The 16,857-nt window shown below is 37.3% G+C and overlaps 2 protein-coding genes across 2 annotated transcripts; one reads left to right on the top strand and one right to left on the bottom strand.

Annotated features, from left to right (window-relative positions):
- Nucleotides 1–2,286: 2,286 nt before the first annotated feature.
- N0V96_007795 (uncharacterized protein) lies at nt 2,287–2,553 on the top strand (the record flags this gene model as incomplete). The annotated part of the gene is made up of 1 exon (XM_053196423.1): nt 2,287–2,553. The coding sequence occupies one exon, from the start codon at nt 2,287–2,289 to the stop codon at nt 2,551–2,553; it is 267 nt and encodes an 88-aa protein (XP_053046074.1).
- A 1,838-nt stretch (nt 2,554–4,391) lies between these two features.
- Nucleotides 4,392–5,473, bottom strand: N0V96_007794 (uncharacterized protein; the record flags this gene model as incomplete). The annotated part of the gene is made up of 2 exons (XM_053196422.1): nt 4,392–4,780; nt 4,987–5,473. The coding sequence occupies 2 exons, from the start codon at nt 5,471–5,473 to the stop codon at nt 4,392–4,394; spliced, it is 876 nt and encodes a 291-aa protein (XP_053046073.1).
- Nucleotides 5,474–16,857: the final 11,384 nt, after the last annotated feature.

The following is a 16,857-nucleotide window of genomic DNA, read 5'->3' as shown; positions in this document are numbered from 1 at the left end:
GGTGATAATAAAGTCGGATTCGCTGAAAAATCACCACAGCGCGTAGTTGCGCGCCATTCACTCGGGCGAGGAAGGACGAGAGTCTGTAGAGTGGGTCTCACGTGCAGCGCCCACCAGCCACAAATGGCCCGAGCGCTCGACGCTCTCGGGCTACGAGACTTCCGCTTTGGGGGATGTGGACCCAATTCTTTCCTCAATCCAACCGACTTCGTTGAGGGGCCTCAATTCGAATGGAATCTGCATTTTGGAATTCTCTTCAATGGACATGAGGAAATTCGACTGTTTGTTCAAGTTGTTGCTCGCCGAGCACGGTCAGCGGCTCTGTCAACAGAAGTTCGTCTCTTCCTGTCGAAAGTCTGAAGCATGTCAATCATCTTGCAAGGATTGACGGTGCTCCTCGGCGCAAGAGGTTAAAAAAGTCGGGCCCGGGGTAAGTGGGCGGCGATGAGTGTCCACCACAAATTGTCGCATTGTCGCGACCGCATTATGGTATTTGGAAAGAGAGACATTGAGAGCCCTTGAGTGAAGTGCAACTTCGGGTCACTGCGTCTTATCACTCAATGGGAACGCAAGTCAGACAGCCATGACCAGCCTGCTCGGTTTTTGGGGGAACGAGAAGCCGCGGCGCATAGATGCGCCTAACAATGACCGATCAATGCCAATGATGTCATATCTCAATTTTCCATCGCATTCGGGCCTCAAAATGCTCGTCTCTGAGCATCAGTTGTTGTTTGGCAACAAAGGACGGGGTTTGGTGGTGTCAACTTTCGGTGTATGGGTCGCCTGAGTATCTCAACCAACTCATCCAATTTTCAGCAACACTGAACCGGAAAAAGACCACTTTATTCATAATTACTCTCTTAATGACGGTGCAATTTCAAGCTTCACCAAGTTGACCCTTCCATCAGCCCTACGGCTCCGAATCTGGGGTACCTAACCCGCAGGCTTAAGCTTCCGGGCGCCAAGGTCAGGAACGTGGCCGGGAAACGTGGCTGGTGCCCCTGGCTTGGCAAGTTGCTTGTCACTCAAGTAGCTGACATAATCGTTCGTCGCTCTATGTATCCGTACCCCATCTGTTATGTGTATTCCTTTTACTTCTTCGAAGAGTAATCTCTGATGGATATATAGAATATGAAAGTGATAGCGGAATCAAAGGCAAGAGGAATCATCAAAAGAACAAGACATTTAGGAATAATAAAATCGTTTATTGACCGGCGTCCTATGTTGTTACTTTCTTGTCACTCTCTCTGGGTTGGTTGGGGTCCCGGGTGTGGTGGATATAGATACCTTATATCTATGCCTTGCGGCCTGAACAGTCTCGGTGCGCCCGACTCAGCAGGCATCCAAATAAACAAACATCACGTGCCGTGGCGCCGAGAGCCACAAACGGCGCTAAACCATCGGCGTCGTCCGAACTTCGGTACGGCGTATGACTAAACCAACCAAGCTGACGACGCTGCCCGTGCCGAGATACCGTCCTATTCGCCAACACCGGGAAGTCGTTCATAGTCACGAGGTCGAACCATGCAATGCGTGCATATGCGGCCGTTACCTCGCCCACGTTTCCTCATTTCTTGCTTGAGTGAACGAGGCTCTGGCGAGACAGATTATGAGGCTTGGACAACGGGAAAGGAAACCTATTATTGCTTCTTCCGGCGAATATTCGAGGGGCCTCAAAATTTACAGTTAAGCCTATCCCTTGTGTCAGCACGCCAGTTTTGAGGCCGTCGCCAAACGATCAGCCCAGTTTGCAGATCCTCGCGTAAAGACAGCCATTGGCGTTGTACACTACGGATACGCTACGAAATGCGGCAGCATGTCATGGCGAACGAACACAAGGGAGCGCACCTGCATTAGCTGTTGCCTTACGAGGCCAAGTCCCACTTCACGCACTCCGCGGCTCGCATTCGGTCGCGGCGTCACATCAATGGGGTAAACCGTGTCCAGCAGACCGGCCCTTGTGTGGGGCTGCTATCGACCGGCAACCCGGCCAAGTCGGCAAGCGGCCACTCGGGGCACAGCATTCTTAGACCAGGCTTCGTGAATCCATGCCGACCAAGCGGTCGTAAGCAGGAAGCCAAGAAACTACCGCCGTGTAGCCGTATCCAGCAATGACGAGCCCTTCAAGCATTTAAGGACGGCTCCCCCACGGTCTGGACAAGTCCATCATTGCATTGTACAATCATCATCCAATCTTCAACTGACTCATCTATTCATTGAAGGAATTTACTTTCAGATCAACAAACAAACAAATACCAACATCAAAAGACATCAACCTCTTACATCATGTCTTCCCTCAACACCCCCAACTTCGACGCTCCCCGTCCCAAGAGCAGCCGCGCCGGCTCAGACGCGAGCACCATCTCGGCAGGCTCAGAGACCTTCACCCACAGAAGAGCAGTCTCTACAGACTGCCCGCGCCCCTCGAAGCGCAAGTCTTCCCACTCTCAGACCGTCAATGTCTACACCCACTGCGGGCGCCACAGCTCGCAATTCCTCTTCGGCGGCCGTTCTTTCACGGACATGGCCCGCAGCGTCTTCAAGAGGGACTAGGTTGTTCATCGAGTTGAGGTGGTTAATGTTTCGAGAGGAAACCCCCAGGTCGTACATCACGAGGGCCTTTCCAGGAATTGACATGAAGCACCGATACCAAAAAACAACCCCCAACTTGGTCGGCAGCAGCCCGCAGTCCCTTCGCCGTCGCCGCACGCGATCGGACCGCGAGAGCCCCGCCAAGGCATCGGCGAGACCGGTGGTGCCCCACAAAGCTCCAAGGAACCGGCACGCGGCTTCCGACGCCAAGCGGGAAACCGCAAAATTCGGCCTCCGATGCCCAGCTCTCCAATCTCCCTACCCTGCCCATCTCTGTCTTGCCTCGTTCTATGTTTGCTCCATTGCCCATTGCAAGAACAAAAGTCCGCAGAGTGAAAGATAGATGCAGCAGGTTGAGGTGAGGGGAAGCAAGAATAGCCGAGACGTGCATGCCAATGCCAGGAGCCAAGACTCAGGAGACCCATTGGGAAAGTTGCATTCATCGTTGTTGCGCCCCGACCTCCCACACTCGCCTCCACGGTCACGTCACGCAAGACAAGACTTGGGGGTCAATGGTCCGTTTTCATCTCCACTCTACACTCCACATGGGCATCATAGTCCGCGTACCCAATCCCTTTGGCCAAACCTCTCACATCTCCATTCCGATGTCTTGGCAAAGTTCGCGCCAACGAGTAGCAGAAAGAGCTTGAATTGTGCCAAGTGAAAACCGTTGAATCGGACCAGGGGCCATCAAAGCGGGTGACCAATCACACGATGGCGTCGTCAACCTCTTCCGTCGCTTCGCAATTGGGCCTTTCATCACCCTACGGATACTCGCACGATAGCAGCTTCCCTTCTTTTCCCCCTTGCGATGCGGATACTCCATCAAGTTATCAACCTGTCCGGGGTTGGGATGCTTCATGTACGCCGCCGCCGTGTTGCGGAGAAAGGAACCAAGACGAAAACCAGACGGGCCCAAGAGCGTGACATCGCTCCGGTCAACGTCCGTCCATGTCGTTCGTTGCTTTTTCTTTCACAACCTGCATGCGGATACGATTTGGTCTTACTAAGGCCAGAAACGACGCCCCGCCAATGTGCCTATATGCTTTGCTTCGTCATGCAACGGAGAAGGCGGACAAAGCCTTGGCCGCAAATCCGGGGGTTTTGGAGGAGGGACAAACTTTTCGGAAAAGGGGAGAGAAGTCTCTGAGAAGTTTACGACCAGAGTCTCTGAGAACATTACTCTTGCATGAAGCGCGGAATCCGTGGACGATAATCACAGGTGCTCGAAAGGCGGTTAAGGAAAGTTGCCATGGAGTTCAATTTTACTCATTAGAATACAACGTAATACGTACAAGTTTCGCAATGACTGCTCTTATCTTTTGGAACCCTGTTTCTCTTCCATGCCGAGAAATGTGAACCCTGACGTGCGTAGATTGTGTTGTGAGATCTGTACGCTATACATGTATCTGCTTACATACACTCTAACCTCTCACCACATCGATCCGTCTTTCTCCGTATTTGTGTGACCACCCATGTGTATCCGTACAATGTGTATGCTCACCAACCTCCCTCCTGCTCATGTAATTTCCCACATCTGTATGCAAGTCCATACGTAAAAGCACCCCTCATAAACGCCAATTGAGCCAAAACTCCGTCCCCGTGAGATCCACATCATGAGCCACCCAACCCCAAGAAATACGCACAACCAGATGGAACAACCCATACGCACCCCAAACATCGTTGCTTCCTCGACATCTCTAAAATTCGCCTACCCCTCTGGCCCAAGAGTCAGGTGATCCCCGGATCGGTCTAGTTGTAGCCTGTAATTAACCCCCCTTCCCGGCCAATGCCCTCTCTCACGGGGACATGGCATTGAGCATGACCCTCGAGTTCTCCAACAAGTTCCTCTGCCCGGGCACGTTCTGCGTGTACCGCGAGTTGAACTTCATCACCTTCTTGGCGGCGCGGTACGTGACGTCGTCGACCCTCAACGGCTCGGCCACGACGTTCCACGCGATGCCCTCGGTGCACGGCGGCGTTGTGAGCGAGCCGTCGTACTGGTAGACGTCCGACGCTTCAAGGAGGCGCCTCAGCTCGCCAAAGTCTAGCTCTTCGGTCTCGGCGTGCGAGCCTGGCTCCTTTACCTCGTCGAGGTGGGCAAAGACGTTAGCCAGGAAGGGCGAGGGCGCGCTGTTGTCGACTTCGATGAGGAACCCCACGACGGAGTTGCTGGGTCCGGTGGAGTCTGTGGGGGGGAAGGGGAACAAGTTAGTCAGTCATTCGCTTTGGTTTTCCAGTCTCTCTACCCTTACGATCCATAAGTCCCCATATCTGAACAGTAAATAAGAAACCGTAAAAGCAAGTTTGTACAAGTCGGGTTTCTTGGCTCACAGTTTTTGACGAGAACGAGTAACATTTGAAAAGTAGGAGGGGGTAGAAGGGAAGACTCACTCTTCAGCTGCTGCTCATCGGCCTCGAACACAAAATGGACCTCCATGGGGAAGTATTCGCTATCAACCCTGTGCTCACTAGGCGTATGGAAATGGAACTGCCTCAGATGAAACTTGCGTCCGCGCCTCATCAGCGTGCCATTCTCGGTCACGACTTCGAGCGTGCTGCCCAGATTCTCAAAGGCGGCGCCGTGAGGCAGGTTAGGCACATCAAACGTCAAGCTTGTGCCGGCGACGAGCGTCGCTGAGGTGTCGTTGAGGTTGATGGGGCTTTGCCAGGCACCCGTGGCGCATTTGGACGACTGATTGTTGTGGCCGTGCCAGTTGAGGGGACCGGTGAGGTCGTCGTAGCCGAATTTTGCGATTTCGACCACACCGTCTTCGCTACGGGCCGCGATGCCGCCATGGCTTCGGCGGTAGAGTGATGTACGGTGGTGGCAGATGGCCGAGGCCAGGGTCACGAAGGGGAGGAGGAGGGAGGACTTCATGGTTTTGGTGGGTTGGTGTAAGTCGGAATAAGAGCAGGCCTGAGAATAGACTCTTATTAGGACACAAGCAGTATCAAAGTTTTCCTCTAGAGAGGCAGAGAGAAAGAAATGGGCTCAAGGGTGGAAAATAGCAAGCTCCATGAAGAAGGGGGACGGAGGACCTCTTTATCCTACCTTTCGGTCCTCCAGGAGACAGATCTTGACGGATTCCTCAAGAGGCGCCTGCTCCAATCCGGGGCAAAGAAAGGACCCAGAAGCGGAGTGAAAAGGCGGCACTCCTGCCAAACAGACGCCGCCATCTCACGAGGTTGGGCATAACAAAACAGTGTACTTACTGCGGCCAAGGAGTTCGCCTCCACACGGCACTTTGGCCTGCATAGCTTGATTCCTTGGATCGTTGGGTCAACCGTCAAGCGATGGCCAGTTCAGTCTATTCCGCGACTCCGCCAAAGAGGGAAGAAAGAAGTCCCCACGCCCATCGGACTGGGGTGTGGGTGTGTGTGTGGGTGTGCCCCAGTACCCGTATGGGTTGATGAGAGTAGGTATAGAGAGTCAGATTCTGGCACCCCGTCAGATGAAGATCCTCTGAAAGCCCACTCGAGCCAGGTTCATTGAAAGGCGCCAAGACAACAATACGCGCGCATACTTGAGGGAGAAAGAGAGAAGAAGTACGGCGAGATGCGGATGAGGGGGCAAACCAACAAAGAGGAACCATAACAGCCAGCGGAAATTTCTAGGTACATGATTAGGACACTTGCATGGCGGAGAAATGCGGCGACTGACGGATTCTCAACTTCCAAGACACCAGATAGAAACGAACATAGGTTCTCATTGGCCACCGTGGTTGACAATTAACAATCGCCCAGGCTCGGTTACTGTAAGTCTCTCGCTTCGTGTTATTTTCGTGCCGCTTGACGCCAAGAACCTTTTATCCATTTGAAAGCATTTCATGGTAAGAATCTTCCATCGATTCATTGACCAGGCTTTTTCAAAAGAAGGAGACAAGGCAGGGTAGTAAGCAACATAGTGCAAAGAGCATAGCCGCGGCAGTCTACAATCTCGGTGTTGCTGACCGTGGCGGAGGGAGCCCTAAGCCGGACGGAGAATATGGCACAGCCGAAATCTCACGCCGAATCCAGTCAGTAGTGCTCACCAGGGAACCTTCAACCGCGGCAACTTGAGCATCTACGTAAAATTGCTTCGAAATCAAACTTTGCCGCGGTCAAGGGACCGAAAAGCTGAAAGGTCACACGGAGGATCTAGGGCTCCTTCGCTCCAGGTTCTCAAAAACCTTCGGGTCCTACCATGAGCGAAGGAACCTGTACTGCCACTGCGATATCATCTCTAGTAGTATCCAGTCTTTGGTACAAAACTTCAATAAGCGCTACTATCCAGCAAAGATAATACACGCTTCAGCATCAGCCTCCACCATTTTGTCGGAGTTGAATGGCGCTTATCCACCGAAACAGACGTCTTGACAAGTTCACAGGCCACGGATCAGTCAGTCGCCAACTTATCAACATCGCCGGATAATTTTGTTTGTGCTTGTGCCTCTTGTGCAACGAGTGATTCATCTGCTTGGTAAGACTGGACATCGGGACACGCCCCGTTTGTAGCAGCTGACACTGCGCAGAGCGACAGTCGACAATTGACGTGACTTTTGTTCTTGTGAGAAATAGGAAACATGCAGATTTCGCTACCAGCCTTGGGTCCTGGGCAGCCAACTCGGCTAAAAACATCCAAACCTCTTGTTTTCACACCTAAATTTCTCTAAGGCTCTTGAAATCAACGGCATTGAACGCCAGCCGGCTGGCCACACTCTCTCCCAGTAGCCGACGCGACCGGGAAATTCTCGAGCGCCGCACCATCAATCCGGGGCGGGGAGGGAAGCGGGCTGGAAGTTCTGGGGAAAGCTGGGGGTTGTCCATTATAAGTTAGTCGGTACAAAAAACCGTTCGATGATCGTCACTGTACGTTGCGATCCTGGTGAGACATTTCTTTCCCCCGGTTTGCCTCTAGTTCCACCGTTCCACGGGGGTTTTTGGCATTTGGTTGGCATGTTTGCAATCTTAGTGACTTGGCCTGGTCTTTTAGACTTTCGAGGTTAATCCAACGTCGATCGGAACATGGCCGACGCTAGTGGGGATTGAAGACGAAGATCGCTTCCTGTTGGATTACGAAGGCAGAAAAGGTGGATTTGGGTAGGTAGGTAGGTAGGTGGTTAGGTAGGCAGTCGGGGCCTGTGCCAACGGACCCTTCTACCTACTTATACTTATAAAGGGATCGCGGGCTCTGCCCACGAACTTCTTCCCTTCTATATACTTAATAAATAATTTATTATTATTAACCTTATTATAACCAAAAAGTCTAACTTATTTTACGTATATACTAATACTAATTAATAATTAAATTATATATATATTTTTATTATAAGTTAATAAGGATATAACTATAAAAAAAATAGCTTTAACTTATTTTATTAATTATTTTAATTTATTAACTTAGTTCTATTTATTTAATTAATAATATACGGCTTAGTTTATATTATTTTAACTCTCTTTTATTAACGCTAATTAATAACTAATTAATTAATTAAAAACTATTAAGAACGCACTTTATTATATAAAATCACTTTTATTAAAAATTATTATTATAAAAAGATTAATATTTTTTACTTTTATTATTAGTTTTATTCTTATTATTAATTTTATTTTAAGGATTACTATTATTATTACCCTCTTCTTCTTTTTATTTAAATTACTTATAAAATAATTAATTTTAAATATATTATAGCTAAGTAAGGTTTTAAATTATTAAAAAAATAAAAGGGGATTATTTATTATTAAAAGGTTAATTATAAAGATTATAAAGTTAAAAAAGTTTATTATTTTATAAAAAATAAAGAGTTTATTATTTAACAAAGTTATAAAATATTTTGGAAATTATTACGTTACTAAGGAAAAAAAAACTTTAATAATAGTAATAATAGGGCTTTATTTTATATTATTAATAGATTTTTTTTTAATTTAATCAAAATAATAAAATAATATTTATAAAGCGAATATTTAAAAAATATTAAAAAAGAATCGCTAATTAATAAAATCCTTTATTTATTACTAAAAGTATAATTAAAAAGAGCTTTTTACCCTTTTTATAGCCTTTTATTATTTTTAATAATTTTTTTATTTATATATTTTATTAAAAAAAGTAAAATTTTTTTAACTATTAATAATAATAAGCTCGTTATTATTAAAATAACTTCCGTAGCCGTCTTATTACTTTTTTTTAATTTTATTAACTTTATATTATAAATAATTATAATAATTATTATACGTAATTATTTTTTTATTATATATATATATAAAATCTATTTTATAAGTATATTATAATAATTATTAGCCTTAATAATAAGTAAGAGGATATTAATAATTAGCTAACGTTATTTTTTAACTTATTTATATACTTAGATTATAAAACTATATATAATTCTAACTTATTAATAGGATCTCGTTAATTTAACTTAATAGGGTATTTTTTAGTATTATACTTACCCTTACTTTTAATAAAAAACTTAATATTTTTATTATTTACATATTAAAATCTTATTATAAAAAAGGCTTAATAAAGGAGGAGTTTTAAAAAGATTTTAAAACCGATTTTAATAATTAAAATATAAAAAAACTTTTTAAAAATTAAAAACGGGATCTTTAAAAAGTTTAAAAACTTTTTTATAAATAATAATATTAATTTTATAATTAAGGATTATAGTTAAATCGTAAATAAGCTCGCTAGTACTTAAAAAGTATAATATTTTTTTAATTTAAACTTTTAAAAAAACTATGGCTTATTAGGGCTATACTAAATATTTTAACGTATTATATTAAAATCTTTATTTTTTTTTATTTATTATTATTATAATTAATAAATATTAACGACCTTATTTAATAAGTTAGAGAGATAGTAAGAAAGTTTATATAACTTTAATTAGCTTAGTTTTAATAAATAAAATTTTAATTTTAACCTCGCTAATAACTAATTAACTTACCCCCTTTTTTTAAAAAAAAAGAATTAGAAAATAAAAAATATTATTATATAGCTGCGGAATTAACCTCGTTAGGTAATATAATTTAATAAGAGGACTAATAATAATATTATACCTAATACTTATTAATTAATTAATTTTACTAAGCTTTATAATAATAAGAATAAGTATAATAATAAAAAATACGACGTTTTTAATAAAAAACTTTAGATTTTTAAAATACTTTATTAATAAATAAGAATTAGTAAATAATATTATACTAATACTTTTTTTTAATATATTTAAAAATAGGGTATTAATTTTTTTATTTTAACTAGCTAAGTAGTATTTCTAACCCGCTTAGTTTTAATATTATATATTAAAAAAACTTAGGAATATTTCGAACTTCTTGCGAGTTATTAAAACTACTTTACTAAGTTTTATAATTTTTTATTAGTACTTTATAGTTTATAAGTATTTAAATAAGTTAAATTAATAGATTTTATAAATACTAATTAACTATATTATAATCCTTTATAAAGCGTTAACTACTTAGGGATTTATTTTTAATATAAGTAACTAATTTTTTTTATTACGTAAATAGAGTATTAAAATATAAACTTATTATTCTTAACTTAGTACTTATATTTATTAGTATTTATTATTAGCTTAGTATTTTAATTAATATTATAAAAAGAGAACGTAATTATAATAAGTAATAATAATATTTTTAAACTACTATTAATAATAAAAAATCCCCGCTATTTACTAAACCGATTATACTTATAGTAGTTTTAATAAAAAAACTTAGTTTAATAATTAAAACTAATAAAGACGTAGCGTTATTAATAAAAAGTACTTCGTTTATTATAAAACCGGTTATTAATTAACTAAATACTTAGAAAAAGAATAACGTTAAGTATATTAAAAATATAAAAATAATAAGGGAAAAAAAGAGGAGATTTATACTAAGTTTATATTTATAATTCCTTGCGTTTTATAAAGGAACTACTCTTATTAATAATAATAATAATAACGAAAATATTATAATTTAATATTTTAATAACTTTAATTTTAATTATAAAAAACGATTATAAAGATAACGTTTAGATTTTAATAACTTATTTTATAATTACTATTAATAATAAAGCTTTTATAAATATCCTCGCTACTTAAGTAATAAAATATAATTTTATTAATACTACTTTTTATTAATAAGTTAACTAAGCTTATAGAATTAGTAACTTTATTCTTATTAAATAGAAAATACTTATTAAATAATTTCTAAAATATTATATTAAATACTAAAACTACGGAGTTCTTTATTACTAAATACTTTTAATTCCTCGCTTTATAAAAAACAATAGCTTAAGGTTATTCTTAATATTTTTAGGGCTAATAAAGTAGGTATTTATTTTAATAATAATAAGCCTATAAAGTTATTAAAATTTACGGTCGTTAATACCTTATTTAATAATATTATTTTTTATATATTACTAATTAATACTTCTTTTTTATATTACTTAAGGGATATAAATAAGCTAGGAGTATATTTTAATAATATTAATAATTTATTAATTAAGGGAGACGTTATAGTACTTATTATTTATAAATAAAAAATATCCTTAATTTTTTATTTTTTAATAACGAAAAAACTATTATTAATTACTTAATAAAAAAGCGAGCTATACTACTTATATTAGTATTTTAATTACCCCTCGGTTCTTTATTTTTTAAAATTATTTTAGTAATTTAATAATAATATAGAGTTCGCTACTCTCAAAAAGCTTAGAAAAGTTTACTAATAGTACTAACTAAATATAACTACCCTTAATTAATTTAAATTTACTTTATAAAATAATTATAATTTTAATTATAAAATTATAATTAACGTAATATATTTATTAAATTATAACGGTATAAACTAATTAGTATTTTATATTATTAATTTTTTTTTAATTAGTAAGATTTTTTATAAATATAATTACGAAATATATATAAGAAGCTCTTTAGTTTTATTAAATTAATATTTATTTTAGTTTATTAGATTAGATTATTATAAACGCTAATAAAAACTTTAGTATTATAAAATTTAAATTTTTTACTTAATTTATATTTATTAAGATTAAAAAGTACTTATTAAAGCTTATAATAATATTAATAAGGTTAAAAAAATATTATATAGTACTTAAAAGGGTATATAACGTTATTTATAATAATTATTTATTAATAAGCGTAAAAAGTTATATTTTAAGCCGTAATTAAAATTATTAATAATATTATTAGCTCTAATAGCTTTATTCTTATACTCTTCGTTTTCGGAGCGTTTTTTATATACTTTTAATAAATTTTTTATTATTATTAAATATTACTTAATACGTAAAAATAATTAAAAAAAATAATAAGGGAAGTTTATAAATTTTATATTAATAAATAAGTAAACGAGGCCCTAGTTACTTAGAATAAACTAAATATTTTTTTATATTATTAATTTATTATTATAATTAAATATTAAAGTTTAGTAAGAAAATAAGAGATAAAAAAAGCCTATTTAAATTTATTTTAATAAGTAATATTACTTATATAATAGAATTATTTTATAACTTAACGAGCTTTTAGGTTATTATAATTAAACTTTAATATTTAGAAAAAGCTAACCCTAAGTTATTAATTATAGTAATAGAGTACGTTAAGTACTTACTAATCCTTATAGTTAACTAGTTAATTAATAACGGTTCCCTTTATTAATAAGATTTTTTAATAAAATTATTATAATAATTAACGATAACCCTTTATTATATTAAAATAAAAAGAATAAAAAAAATATTAATATAGCATAGCCGTAATAATATTTTTATAGCCTAGGCCTATTTTATATCTAAATTTTTTTTTAAATTAGTTATTAAACTTCGTAATAAGGGTATTACTACTATTTTAAAAGCCCCTTTTAAAGAATTTATTAATAGGGAGCTTTTAAGCCTTATTAAATAAGGAGTAATTAAATTTATTTAACTTAGCCCTAAATATAGCAATATAAAAATATTTAAGTCCTAATTTATTAATAAGATTAAAAACCTAAGCTTTAACCTTATTAAAAATTTTTTATTTAGTTATATAAGGATATAATAATAAAAAAAAAGAGATTTTTATGTAATTATTAATAATTTAAAAAAACTAATTAATAGCTAATCCTTATATCAGCCCTAACTTTATTTTTAAAAATAGTTATATTATTTAGTTATAAGATATTATTTAAGTATATATTTAATTAAGTTAACCTTTTTACTATAAGGTCTTTACTTAATTATTAACTTAGATCCGTTATTTATACTTTAAAAAATACGGTTTTATATATTATATAATTATTATACGGCCTCGTAAAATTTAGTACTTATTAATAAGTAACGTATAATAAGTATTATTTAAAAATATTCTAAATAATAATATTTATTTTTAATTTATATTTATTAATTTTAATATAAAAAAAGCGGATTATTTAGTATTATTAGAATATAGATTAATAATATAATTAGTTTATTAAATAAGACTTTTTATTAAAAAAGAAGAGACTAAGCTTAAGCGTATTAAATTACTAGCTAAACTAAAGTAATATTTCTTAACTAACGAATTACTTATTTTTAATAATAGAATTATCTTATTAGAGGGTAGTAATATAATACTTAAATAAAAAAAACTAAGAGAAAAAAGCTAAAGTAAATTAACCTCTTAGTACTAAATATAAAATAATAATTTATTAAATAGTAAGCTTAAGGTACTTATATTATATTAATTTATTAATTAGAAATAGTTTTTAATATATTATTTATTACTTAGTACTAAGTAAATCCGTTATTTATTAATTATATTATCTTAAACTAACGTATTAAATAATAAATAAATTATTTAAACCAAGGTTTTATATTTATATTATTAAACTTAATTATAACTAAACTCTTCGTTTTTATAAATAGGTTATTTATAAATAATACTAATTATACTTTATAATTAAGTTATATTATTATTTTTATAAATAAAAAAATAGATTAATAAAAACTTTACGATTTATAATAATATTATTTACTATAGCTCTACGAAAAGTAAAAAAAAATTACTTAGAGCGTATTAGTATTAGAGGTTTATAAAATAGTTATAAGTGTTAATATTATTTATATTATTTTAATTATATTAGACCTTATTACTAAATAACTTAACGTTTTAAAAACCCTTATTATAGTTTATATAGACTTATACTTATTATATAAATACTTTATTAAGCTAAGTATTATAAAAAAAAGCGCTTTATAATTAATATTATAGTATTTTAATAATTATCTAAATAATACGAGCTTTATAAAATCCGCTAGATTAATAATAATAATAACTTAGTTAACGGGTTTATAAAAAAGTATATTAAATAAGTCTTTTAAATAGTTTATTAATAAAAAAACTATTATAATTAAAATAAAAAAAATAAGTAATACGTAATTAAAATAGTAATATATTATAAATAATAAATCGTTTAATAAACGTATATACCTCTCGGGCTTTAGTTTAAAAAAGAAACGTATATATTCAGGGGCGTAATTAAATTAATAAAAAGTTTTTTTTTAATTATATTAGATTTATTAATTTTTAAAAAGTTTAAATAATTAAATTATATAAATTAGAGGATTATAAAATAATTAAAAAGATAGGATATTAAAAATCTTATACGTATTTTATAATAAAAACTATATTAAAATTTTAGTATATAGTTTTTTAATTTTTTTTAAATAAAGGATTTATAATAAATTTTATAACTATATTATTAGCCTAAGAATTAGCCCCTATTTTACTCTTTTTTATTATAAAAATAAAAATTATTAATATTAAATTATAAAAATAAAAAAAGTAAATTTAAGTAGGTAGGTAAGTAAGTAGTTAAATAGGTAGTCGGGGCTCGTATTAACGGACTTTTTTATTTATTTATATTTATAAAGGGATCGCGGGCTTTATTTATGAACTTTCTCTTTTTTATATACTTAATAAATAATTCGTTATTATTAACCTCGTTACGACCGAAAGGTCCAACCTGCTTTATGTGTATACTAACACTTCCCTTTCCATCAATTCTGTCTGTTTAGTAAAATTCGTATTCACTTTCTCGACTTTGTTTCCCCTCTCAGATGATTGGTTGAGAGTTCAGTTGAGATTAAAGGTCAACGTACGGGAGTGTGACCGAATGGATATCACCTCCCCTCTGCTGTCTTGGCGTCAATGTTATCACAGAGCTACCCCTGCCAATATCCCAACCGTGGACAGATGAGCATGACCAAGTACGCATTTATGTCCCAGCCGTAAGCGGCGATGGGAGTTGTGATAAAATCCTTCGTGTAAGCCCTCTTCCAGAGCGCATATCGCGTCTTTCAGTCCTGCTATCACTTCATTGCAGGGGAAGTCCAGGCTGAGCTGCAGTTGTCATCAAAGAACCATTATACCACTCTTCCAAAAAAGAGGACGGTTCTCAAAAGAAACATTTTCGCAGACTAGTTGCAATTTGGTCCAGATCTCTGCCCTTCCGATCGAGGACTTGTAGCGCATTGAGGCTTACATGGACAAGCCGAGCTGCTTCTGAGAGAAAGCTCCGTCCGTTTACCAAACCACTTGCCCAGGTTGTATTCAAGCTCCTACTTGCAACGGAACTGATTCCATTCTCGCTTGTAGTACTACGGTTTCATGATTTAGGCACTTGAACATCCAGCGTACACCGCGACTTGGTATCGACCTTGTTTCAGGGCAACAAAACAGGTGCTCTTGAGAGCCTCCTCGCGTGTACCACTTTCCAGCGCATCTTCAATTGCCGAATTACCCACCGCCGCTCGTTCATGGGATCGTATCTGTACAGTCTAGAAATGACAGTCCAGCAAACTTGAACTTTGGCATAGGTTAAAGAATCCTGAACAAGTCTGCTTGGAGTTAACACGCGTCGACTTCTTGAATGGCTCTCCGGCCGCTGGAGAGTCGAGTCCTCTTGTCCCTCCGCGGGTGATATTGGACCAAACAAGGCTTAAATCGGCGACCAACATATGATTCGAAGACTCCTGCGCGTCTACGAGCACGACCTATAACTAGTGCTCGTCACGATGAGGCACTCCCACCCCCGACTACATGTACCGAATATCAATATATCAGTCCATTGAACAGAGCTCCACCCAATAGACCCTCCCTCCTCGCGAATGCCATCTCGCGAAGGCGATACTCATACCCCAGGCATTTGTGTCTCTCCAGGCATAGCAATTCAACATCCGCATACCAGCTTCTAGGGCCATATTCCTATACCCCCGTAGGCGGTGTCACCAAATAGTCGAGCAAACTTGTCCCATCGAACACCCAACTACCCGCCAACTTACAAACATTTACCGCAATAGACCATCGGCAAGACTCAGCCACTGGTGCGCGGCCATGTTACATGCACCTTGACAACGGGGTACGATCCTGAGTGTACAGGCTCGCGTGTTATTTTACATCGCCACGGACTCTGGCATGAGGCTCAAAACGACACACCAAGCCAGCACCTTTCGGGGCCCTTTGTTTTTGACCATCCTTGCTTTCATAGGAGCAAGACGTAGCCCTGGAGTCAAGCTCAACATAGCAAAGTAATTAAATATCTTTAACTCCATCGCATTGCTCGCTCGAATGTATTTCTTTCCCACTCCTCTTGATCGTGCGGACCAGCAGTGGACAGTTCTTCCTGCTGGGGTCTCTAGACATTCATCTCCAACCTCCAATTACAGAACACATTTCATGAAACGGATCACGGCCACCGAAAACACAGTTATTCGAGAACGATGGCAGGATTTTGTTCTAGGTTGCCTTATCCAGGTACTCGGCGACGGAGGTGACTACGGCACCGTTCTCAAGGCCCTTATGCGAGGGTCTCGTTCCTTCCGGCTTCAGTAGCTTTCGGCGGAACAGCCTGAGTGAATCCTAGCTCTGAAGGGAAATCACCTGCCAAAGTACAATATGCATATTATACAGCAATGAGATGCCGTCACCATGCCCGTATCTAGGTCCTTCTACCTTTCGATCTCGTTAGTCTAGTCAGTTCGGGGTCATCTGGAGACAGCATTAGAACTGCGAGCGTCTGAGACTCCAAAGGTAATTGAAACAAAGAGCAAAAGAATTCAACCCCCCGGGGTGCTGAGCTTGGGGCTACATCTCTTGGTGCTCATACCGGGAAAGTCGGACTCGAACGCGTAGCCTGTCGTCGAGTAGGCTATATGGGCGGAAAATTTGACAGTTGACCATGGTCCATTCCACCACCCATGCTACAGTTTGACCTTTGACCTGACCCCGACCTAGAGGGCGCCTACTGTGCTGGTGA

Source organism: Colletotrichum fioriniae (assembly GCF_027942845.1).
Source record: "Colletotrichum fioriniae strain IMI 355084 chromosome Unknown scaffold_9, whole genome shotgun sequence".
In the NCBI taxonomy this organism is placed as follows: domain Eukaryota; kingdom Fungi; phylum Ascomycota; class Sordariomycetes; order Glomerellales; family Glomerellaceae; genus Colletotrichum; species Colletotrichum fioriniae.
The sequence above is the reverse complement of the archived record's forward strand: the minus strand, read 5'-3'. Positions and strand labels throughout refer to the sequence as shown.